This window comes from Bos javanicus, chromosome 29 (assembly GCF_032452875.1).
Source record: "Bos javanicus breed banteng chromosome 29, ARS-OSU_banteng_1.0, whole genome shotgun sequence".
In the NCBI taxonomy this organism is placed as follows: Eukaryota; Metazoa; Chordata; class Mammalia; order Artiodactyla; family Bovidae; genus Bos; species Bos javanicus.
The window spans coordinates 39,046,473-39,056,854 of NC_083896.1; the positions used below are offsets into that span (position 1 = coordinate 39,046,473).

The 10,382-nt window shown below is 45.7% G+C and overlaps 1 protein-coding gene across 1 annotated transcript; it reads right to left on the reverse strand.

The window, feature by feature from the left end:
* Positions 1 to 533: 533 nt before the first annotated feature.
* On the reverse strand, positions 534 to 9,705 carry LOC133241860 (pregnancy-associated glycoprotein 1-like). The gene is made up of 9 exons (XM_061407775.1): positions 9,638 to 9,705; positions 8,287 to 8,437; positions 7,193 to 7,310; positions 6,976 to 7,094; positions 5,590 to 5,783; positions 4,546 to 4,662; positions 2,709 to 2,850; positions 2,523 to 2,621; positions 534 to 841 (listed from the first exon to the last, which is right to left on the reverse strand). Exons 1-9 carry the CDS (start codon positions 9,703 to 9,705, stop codon positions 692 to 694), a joined length of 1,158 nt encoding a protein of 385 aa, XP_061263759.1. The 3' UTR covers positions 534 to 691.
* Between the last annotated feature and the right edge of the window lie 677 nt (positions 9,706 to 10,382).

The window sequence follows — 10,382 nt, forward strand, 5'->3', positions numbered from 1 at the left end:
CCCAGCTTCAGTCATGTAGTTCTGGAAGAAATTGACAATCATGTGTGCTGCTGTGTCAGGGCCAATGACCATGTAGAGCCAATCATAGGACCCCATGGCCCTGCCAGGATGGCTGATCTCGGGCTGTACATGTGAATTGAGGTGTATCATTCAGAGAATACCCTTGAACTCTAATGGCTCCCAGCTTCTTTCTTTACTAGAAGATGCATTCAGGATATAAAACCCTAGGGAATGTAGCTTGGACTCCCTCAGTAGGTGTAGAAGCCTTAAGGAAGAAAGTTGTCAGCTAAGACCATCAAAGAAGAGGGAAGGGAAAGTCCGAGGGAGAGAAAGAGAAAACTGATGACTTCTGATTTCTTGGGTCCAGTCACAGAGATCTTTTTATTTGCTCTGATTCATGTGTCCTGGATTCCCAGGATCATTTCAATGAGTCTCCCTTTTCCTTGAAGGCAGGTGGAGTAGGGCTTCTCTCAATTTTGATTCAGACTTGGTTCTAGATCCTTCACTCCCAGACACAAACAGAGGCAACCCTTTGTTTCAGCACCATTAAGAGTGAGACCCTTTATTCTTTACTGAGAATAGAGTGTGCAGACCACCAAACACAGTTCACCTGCATCCTGGGAGCAGTGCCCAAGTGTGAGTGAGTGTGTGTTAGGAGCGGCCTTATTGATTTCTGAACCACTCCAAGCATTTATACTGCCCGTGCCAGGCCAATCCTGTCATTTCCTCGATCAAAGACTGAGAAATACAGCCTCAGGAAGACGTCACCCAGCATCCAGAACTCTGTAGTTGGACTCAATGGGATCTCTTTAAAGGTGCTATAGCAACGGCGTCTAGAATCCTGGGGGAATCAGATATACACACCAGTCAGCATGAGCCCTTGGTGACTCCCCCCAAAATCCAGACCCAGCACAATTCTTTGTTTTATTTCCCTCTTTTGGTAAGTATCAAGGGGTTTTCTCAGCAGCAGGGGATATGAGAGTTCATCAACCAAAGAGGTCCAAGACATGAGGTTGCCATGAGGAAGGGTAGGGGGTAGGGGAGGAGTGGTAGTTGGGAAACAGAGGAATGAAAAACAACAAAGTCCTACTGTAGGGCAAAAGAAATTATTTTCAACATTCAGTGATAAATCACATGAAAAAGAGTAAGAAAATATATATTTTTGTGTGTATAACTGAATCACATTGCTGTGCAGCAGAACTTAATGCCACAATGAAGATTAGCCATATTTCAATGTAATTTTTTCAAAAAGAACAAGTGTGTCCCTAGCTCTCCTCACTCCCTATTTCTTTCCTTCTGACTCTTGTTCCTTGTTTTCTCTGAAGAGAATGCTGGTTCTCCTCCTACAACCCCACAATCTGTCCTTTATTTAAAAACTTTATTTTGTATTGGAGTATAGCTGATTAACAATATTCTGAGTTTCAGGTGGACAGTAAAGGGACTCAACCATATGTATACGGGTATTCTGGTCCCAAAGACACCCCTCACATCCAGGCTGTCATATAACTGAGTGGAGTTCCCTGTTCTACACAGCAACTTGTTGTTGGTTATCCATCTTAAATAGAGCAGTACCCACAACAATTTCTTGAAACTTTAGCTAAGGAACTCTGTAAAGCCTCCTTCAGTCCACACTCACCCTCTCTGGCCACTCCAGGCTTGGTTGGGTAAAGTACTCTTGTACCCCATCCCCACTGGTCAGTCCATAGCCCTCATCTCCCCTAGTAAGTCCCCAGTGCCCCAGTGCAGATCATCTTGAGATTCTATTTGCATGGAATCCAGTGCAGTTTTGCTTAGAATCAAGCAACCCTCCCTATGGCTCAATGAGTTTCTGGTTTTAGAATTCCTGAAATTCCCTCTTCCTCAAAGCCTTCTTTGAGCCCATCAGCCTGCTATGAACTCCCACTTGGAGCTGACATGATGCCTCTGCCCTGTGCTGGGGCTGAGCAGTCACTGTTCACCCTTTATTCACATTATCATCCAACCTCCCCAGAGGGGTTGGGTACCCCAACTCACAAAGGAGGCACCTGGCCGGAGCAAGGGGAAGATACAGGCAAGAACTAGCCTGACCATGTAATTTATCATCCAAACCAGGAAAACTCTGAGAAGGGAAGGGAGCCTGTTAACTTATGCTGGGACATCACACTGGGACTGTCCCCAGCCATTCTCCTTGTAACATGGCCTATTTCAGGGACTGCTAGTGCTGAGTTTCCTGTTCATGCACCTCTGAGTTCAGATTGAATTGAAGCTCTTTGAGGACTGAGGACCTCAGTGTTCCCCTCTCCCTGACTCCCACCATGCCATATGGTGTGGCATCTCCACATTTATTTCAGGAAGATCAGTGTCCCAAACGGCCCTTTACTTTCAAGTGTTTGGTTTTGTGGGAGGCACTGGCCCAGCCACAGGGCTCAGCAGCATTTGCAATGGTTTGACATGGCCTCCAGAGGGTACCCACCTCCCAGCAGTAGCCCAAGGGTTCCTGCAAGCTCCAGTTTGAGAACCAACCCTCAGTATTGTCCCCTCACCTTGAGGATGTAGGCTCGACCTGGCACTGGGTAGTTGATGCCGTTGATGGTGAAGGTAATAGAGGGCAGTGTATTGACCGCAGAACATGAAACATAGTGCTGTTAGAGAGAGAGGGTAAGAGGTTGGCCCTGGTGATCCTTGTTGTGTGTGGAGACTGGGAGTGACCCTGGGGCATGACCCTTCACCTTGGAACGCCATGGCTTGGCCCTGATGAGCTTCTGCATGTTATCGACCAGTGGTTTTGGGCCTTCGATGAATGCTGTCCCGATGTCAACAAAGGCCACGCAGCCTCCAGAACAAGCAATAACCTTTCTTTCAATGGAGATGCTGAGAGACAAAGGAATAAAGTGGGCAACAAGGTCACTCTGAGCCTCCCCAGAGTTGTTCCCTTCCCTACTGTCTCCTAAACAGCCCTTCATCTCTTGCCCTCTTTTCCTTTGCTATCGACACAGCACCTTTCTTGACATCCTTGAATGTAGTACTTGAATACACCAGGATCTTTTGTACCTTGACACAAGCTGGTCTTCTTTCCTAGAAGACCACTGCACTTTGACTAGGAAATTTCTTCTCATCTTCCAGATTCCAGCTTAATTTTATTGTTTTCAGGAAGCCTTTGCCCTGGTGTTTATAAGTCTCCTGTCTTAGTCACTCTCTGTAGACCCTTCCTCATGTCTGATGCTGTTATTGCTGCTAACTCACTTCAGTCATATCCAACTCTGTGCGACCTCAGAGAGGGCAGTATACCAGGCTCTGCCGTCCCTGGGATTGTCCAGGCAAGAGTACTGGAGTGAGTTGTTATTGCCTTCTCCTCCTCATGTCTAGCACGTACCAAAGTCACAATTCACTACGTGGGTGAGTCACTTCATGTACATCTGCCTTCTTAGATGTGAGGGCGAGTTTTATTCTCCTTTCCTCCCTAAAGTGCCTGTCACACATTGGATGTCCAATGCTTTTCTGTTAAATGAGTGAATGAAAACTTAGAAAACAATAAGTAACTTCTAGAGAGCTGTATCTGGTGGGGAACAAATAATGGGTCGCACACAGAGTGAAGATGGAGATTCACAGGGGCAGCAGATTCTCATAGTAGGGGCAGAGAGGGGCTCCTCTTGGAGAGGGTGTCTACCAGCACTGTTCCTACAACCAGCTCAGACCCTGAGATCCTGGCCAGGAAATACATGACTAGCCCATAGAAACTCCAAAGGACAGGTCAACTTTTGTCTGAGGGTATCACACAGAATCCTATCAGTTATGCCTCTTGTCCTCAGGTCACTCCTGGATCCAACCTTTCTGATCCTCTGTAATAGCCCCTGTCCCACTGTGTGCCCAAGAACTTGACGTGTCTTTTCTATTAATTGCTTTCACGTCTTAAGACTGCAGGCAACCTCTCTCCACTGCTGGGTAGCTGCTCCCTAAGAAGACCAATTTTCCCCATTTTCTCAGGACAGTCCCTGTTTTTTAATTGACATTTATCTGTACTGAGAATGGATCTGTACTGAGAATTTCCTATGTCCTAGGTAGCCATGGACAGTCAGTCATCTTACCATAACTCTGTTCAGGCTGGAGATATTCTCCCTGATCCTCTGTTCACCACACTGCAGAGTCCTCTAACCATGCTCCCCACCTCAAAGGGCAGTGGGTGCAGCTTTCTCCCAGCTACACAGACCTCTCTGGTGCCTTTTAGGACCCTGATCTGAGTGATGCCCAGAAGGCCTGGGGATTATGAACCCATGGGTTGTTTGTGTATCTCTGTGCTTGTGTGTTTGTTTGTATGTGTGTGTGCATGTTTCTTTGTGTGTGCTTATGTGTCTCTGACTAGCTATGCATGATTTTATGTGTTGTTGTGTATGTTTTTATGCATCTGTTTGTGTGTTTCCATGTTTCTGTGTGTCTGTCTGTATCGTTGTGGGTGGTGTATATATCTGTGTGACTGTGTGTCTGAGAATGCATTTGTGTGTGTCTGCCTGTGTCCATGTACAGTAGTGGGAGCATCACTTGGGCTGACCCTCAGAGGGAGAGGCTTACCTGTCCATGTGTATAATCCAGTTTCCCGCTTGGATCAATGGTACCCAGTTGAGCTTTCCCTTGTAATAGCGGTGGTCCACCCCACCAAACATCACCACACTGCCCTCCTGCTCATCTCTGTAGAGAGAAAAAAGGGGGCGATCCTTGGAGGACAGTAACAACAGCACTGCCTGAGAGCTGTGCTTGTCCACCCACCAAGGCCCTAATAAGGTCCCCATGTACAGATGCAGAAATCGAGTCTAGGAGAGATTGAGATCCAGAATGAAGTCTGTTACTGGCTAATGAGTGGCACAGAGGAGGTTAAAAAGTGAATCACTTGGCTGGGCTCCACCCACTCTGCCTTCTGAAGACGCCCTGGACCTCCAGTGACCTGAGTGCTCAGACACCCTCAGAGGACAGGGTGCTGAAGTGTTTTGGCTTTCCCCTTGTCCACCTTGTCATTTTTCAGGAAAATCAGGCCTGGGAGTTCTAAGGGTATGTGTTCAGGTCACCCAGCGTCATTGGCTCCAATGGCCTGTGATTTCTACTTTCTAAAGGGCCCCAAACTCAGAAGGGACACAACCTCTGCTCTCCCTGTCTTGAAATGCCTCATATTTCTTGAACAAGGGGTCCCACATTTTTCTGTCCCACACTTTCGTTTCTCACTGGCTCCCACAAATCTGGTAGCTGGTCCTGGGCTCCCAGTGAAATGCTAATGAGGAAGGAAAGATATCCACCATCCTTCTCCTTTCTTCCTTCTATAATTCATAAGCAAATCCTAATGCCTTTTACTTAAACTTGTTTCCTGTTGCCTTCCATTAGCCTGTCTCCTCACTCACCCCCCTAGACCAAGTTACTGGTCTTGAGCCTAGGAGTAGGCTTGTGTTCCAATAAACTTTTATTTCTAAAAGCCAGGGGTGAAGCCAGGTAGGGTCCTGGGTCCATAGTTATCCTGGGTTAGATTATCTCTCAGGATACTTCTTTATCGAGTGTTCTATAATTTTTGTGTAACTGAAAGCATCCTACAGCTAATTTGGTGAAAGGGATTGTCCATCTCACACTTACTTGCTCAAGTAGAAGGCAAAAACAGGCTCAGAAATGGCACCTTGATTCTTCAGCTTGTCAAAGATAGGGATTGCTCCAGAAGAAGATACGTTGGGGTAGTTCAAGCCCAAGATGCCATCAAAAGGTATATGCTCAAGCCCGTATTCTGCCGTGCTTAGACTGAACGGCTGGTCAGTGCTTACAAGGTCCCCAATCTGTGGGAAAGAAGAGTGTTCCCACTTACAGATACATAAAGTGGGGCTAGGACTGGGCTGGGATGCATTGCCATTAGATCCTCAGAGAAGAATTGAGGCTGGGCTCTGTCTTCAGTGCCTGACAGACAGCGAGATCAAGCTGGGAGGATAGTTGGGGTTCCATTTGAGAGAGGCTGTGAATTTTATAACATCTGCCCCTCTGAAAAATGCCACTTGAGTGAGTCATTTTGGCCTCGTGGCTTCTGTACAGGTGGGGCAACCAAGAGTCACGCCAGGTCCCATTGGTGACACATTATGGACAAAACAATTGAGAGCAAGATAGCCTTCTCTTTGACATCACTGTGACCTAAGGACAGGAATGGACTGCATTTTCTGTAATGTACTGTGGATTCTGCATCTGTCCAGGAAGACAGAAGCTGAAAACACAATCTTGCTTGCAAGGTTCTATGAAATTACTGCCTGCAGAAATCACTTTTGGGGATATGTGTATATTTATCTGAGTGTGTATGAGAGAGAAAAGAGAGAGCACAACTATTCAAGTATTTTGGGGGAGGCAGGCCATAGGTTTTTTAGACTCTCAAAGGTCCTCTAGAGTGAGAAATCATTTATCAGATCCCTTGACTTCTCAGGCCACCAGTTTCCCACTCTGGATACCTGAAGCCATTGACCACACTGAGGGTCCTCAGATGAGTTTTATCCTGTCCACAAACACCCCACAGCAAATTCAGTCCTGAAAAGCCAGCCTAACTCCAACTTTTACCACACATGTACCATCAGGAAGACCTTGCTGTCTGCACCTCAGTTTCCTCATATGTCTCGTGAGCTAATCAGAGTAACTGCTGTGTGGCATTGTTGCAGATTAAACCAGTTATCACCTGAAAGTGCCTGGAACAGTCTGTGAATATAAAAGTGGGTGCTTTTATCCTTTTTTCTCGCTCCCAGCAAAATGAACCTTGAACTGCTCATGGGCAGAGGAGCTGCAAATCCACACCTCAAACCACTCTCTGGATTAGCTAATCTGCTTGTGTGTCACCATGGGCACTGCCTCCCCAGAGGCATGATCCTGTGGATAAGATGGCCAATATCTATGGGAGTTAGGCTAGGAAGGGTCCTATCAGATGGTCCTGCATCTGTTTTTCAAGCAGTGGTCACTCCCTAGCCAGTCCTGACTCAGCATATGTTACACTGTTACCCGAACTGTGTCATGAGCAACAACTCCTTTAATTCTCCCAGATCCATAGGTGATGCTGAAGGTCTTACTGGTAAGCCGGAAGGTGGAAGACTGAAGATGTTTGAATCTAACGTGTTTAGCTGTAGACACAAGAGATGAGTGTCATCAGGTGCCAAGGATGGAAACAGGGTGGCAGCACAAGTGAAGGATGGTCCGGGTAGGGGGTGTCTGTACTCACAACAGGCTGGGCTGGTGCAAAAGTCAGAGGGCACCCACAAGTCAGATGAGCCAGTGTCAAGGAAAACCTGGAACTCCTGAGGGGGTGTTCCAATGGTGATATTAGCCAGGTAGACCAACTACAGGGAGAAGGAGGGAGGGGGTTAGTGCAGAACTGGCTACCCTCTATTCCCTAACTGCTGCCTCCCTCTGGGTGTCACATATCTCTTAAGATCACTTTCTAACCACCGTGCAGGTCACAGGCTTTGGTCACAGTGGTATCTGCATTTGATATATTTTTTCCTGTGCTACATTGTATGCAGGATATTGACTCTATGACCAGACTTTGAAGTGGTTCCGCCTGCATGGGAATCCCATAGGCATAAACACTGGGCCTCCACGACAGCTGGACACCCAGGGAAGTCCTGGTGCCTTCATTTGAGCAGCTCTGTAGTCTCTTCAAACCCAGCCTTAGCACCCGCGTCTCCAGGAGGTCCTTCTTGATCAACCCCAGTCACTCCCTCCAAACTCAGACCACATCCAATCAACACCACACAGGTGACCCTTTCATTTGACATGTATTTACTCTTTGTCTATCTCTCAGGTTGGCATGGGCATTCTTGAAGTTAAAATAAGCCCTTTGTCTAATCTAAAAACAGTAACCGCAGTGATTCTTATGTCCATACACGGAATTCAGGTTCAGTAACTTTTTAGTGCTGTCATTCTTGCATCTGTGGAAACTGAATTCCTCTGCCTGGGGATTCACAGTTGCTCTGCAGTTGGTTCTACCTTTTGATCAGTGATGGTTCACTCTTCATCTGTAACTGAGTGGCTCACTTAGTTCAGAAGGAACAATCACCCTCAAACAAATGACACATTTTTGACACAGAAATGGATATTTACCTGCCACCTGGTAATTGCCATGCCCAGTCACAAAGACCAAGAGTTTAGGATGAGAGTGCCTTCTCCTCTGGTTGGGGGTCCCTGTTTTCCAGTGTCTCTGCCTCCTGCAGGAACCTCATCCACATCATCCCACCTGGCACCTCCAGATAAGCCCCAGTGCTAGGCTAGAGCACCAGGGGGCACTGTGGAGCACCATCCTCCCCAAATACTCACATCCTTGATGTTTCTCAGCGGGTGACTAGTTAGATTTGAGCCACGAAAAGAAATCTGGGACAGTCTGTAAGCATGCTCCTTCAGGAAATTGTTCAGCATGTTTTTTCCACTGAGGGCTTTTCTCATGGTCTTCACTCTCCTTAGAGGTATTCTTTCACCGAGCATTTGACACAGAAAACAAAGAAGATGCTACAATTAGCTGTCAGTGTTAAGATATAACTGTCATTGTAATGGCCCTGTGTATTTTCTAATCATTTTTATGAAGCACATTATTATCAGAATTTTATGCATATACCATGGCAAAGACATAGATTTCAATACAGGTTCTGTTCTGCAATCTTAGGTAAGCCATAGGACCATGTGGTGTCTCAGTCTCCCCTTTGGTAAAAGGGTAGAATGTAACAATACAAACCCTCCAAATAGGATATCTTGGGGATAAGTGAAGTGATGTATATAAAGTGAAAGTGAAAGTGAAGTCATTCAGTCGTGTCTGACTTCTTGAAACCACATGGACTATAGCCTACTAGGCTCCTCCATCCATGGGATTTTCCAGGCAAGAATACTGGAGTGCATTGCCATTTCCTTCTCCAGGGGATCTTCCAGTCTCAACAATGACACCCATTAGCATTGCTATTGCCATCTCACTCATTCCTTCTCATAGAATCTCAAAGAAGGAGGTAGAAGGGGGGCTCATCCTCTTTTACAAGGGAGCAATTTGAAATGCAAGAGGTTTGGTGAGTTGGCTGTGGTCACACTGCTTGTCAGATATAAAACAGTGTATATAAAACAGTGTATCTTTCTCCAAGTTGTCAGAGAAGAGAGAGTTGAAAGAAGAATCCAAGATATAGGGAAAAAGTAAGGGAAATTCAGAGGCTTGAGAAAGAAGTAAGAGTCAAATGAAAAGTTAAAAGAAAACAACACAAAGAGAAATACACTCCCAGTGACTTCCAAAGAGATGGAGAGATAAATGACAGTGATACAGAGATGCAGACATAGGCATATACACACTGAAGTAGATAAGGAAAAAAGAGGACATGTTGAATAAAATGCAGAAAAGTGCTATTCCACAGGACCACATCGACATCTGCATAGACTGTGCACTGAACTGTTACAAGGAGTTGCATTTTCAATAGGTCTTGACATGACTGGACTGTAAGATTTTTGCAACCCAACGAAGACCTTGGGATCCACAGTTCCTATAGAAAGTTACTTATCAATAAGTAAGAGTTGAGCTTTAAGACTCTTAGGGAAATATTCCATTCCCTTCTAAACCTGATCAGTGGAAGAATAATCAGATGAAAAGTAAAACCTGAAAAAGGAATATGATGCAACTTACAGTCCCCATACTTACTTGACTATGCACTCTGAGAAGGCCACAAGTCCGAGGACCACAAGCCACTTCATGCTTCTTTCCTGCATCCAAGTACTCAGGGAAGTTTGGGTTCTTAGAATGTAGTGGTGACCAGGAGCCCCTAGTTATATATGCTCTGACCTACCCTAGTATTCCCCTTTAGGCCACTAAAAGATCTGAAAAACACACACACACACACACACACACACACAGCTCTTGATTAAATCTTTACCTTCATCAGAGTCCTTGGTCAGTGGCCTTTGAAGCTTCTCAGAATACAGGGAATTGAACTGTAATCTCTTCCTTGAAGCTTGGCTGGAAAATCAAACTGATCTTCATGGACATCTAAGAAGACAGAGAACCTTGCCTACATGGAGAAAAAACTGCTGAGAACACCATGAAAATGGATACTAGGGGCCATGCTCAGCATTCATGGTTTTATGTCATATTCCTAGCCACTTCATGAGATATGCATTGCTGTCTTCACTGGAGAGGAAATTTCTAGGAGGATAAGTTGTCAAATGACAAAGTGAAGTCTTCAGTGACAGCCCAGGGACATGCAACTGACTTAAGGTAGTGGGTCTATTGGCAGACATCAGGGTCACCTATGATGCCAGTCTGCATCAAAGATTTAGGGCAGAGCAATACTTCACTTGCATGGTTTCAGTACTGGAAGAAATGTCATACACATCCACAAAATATTTTATATCATATAACAACTGTACAAGGAAGAAATGTGTGCTAG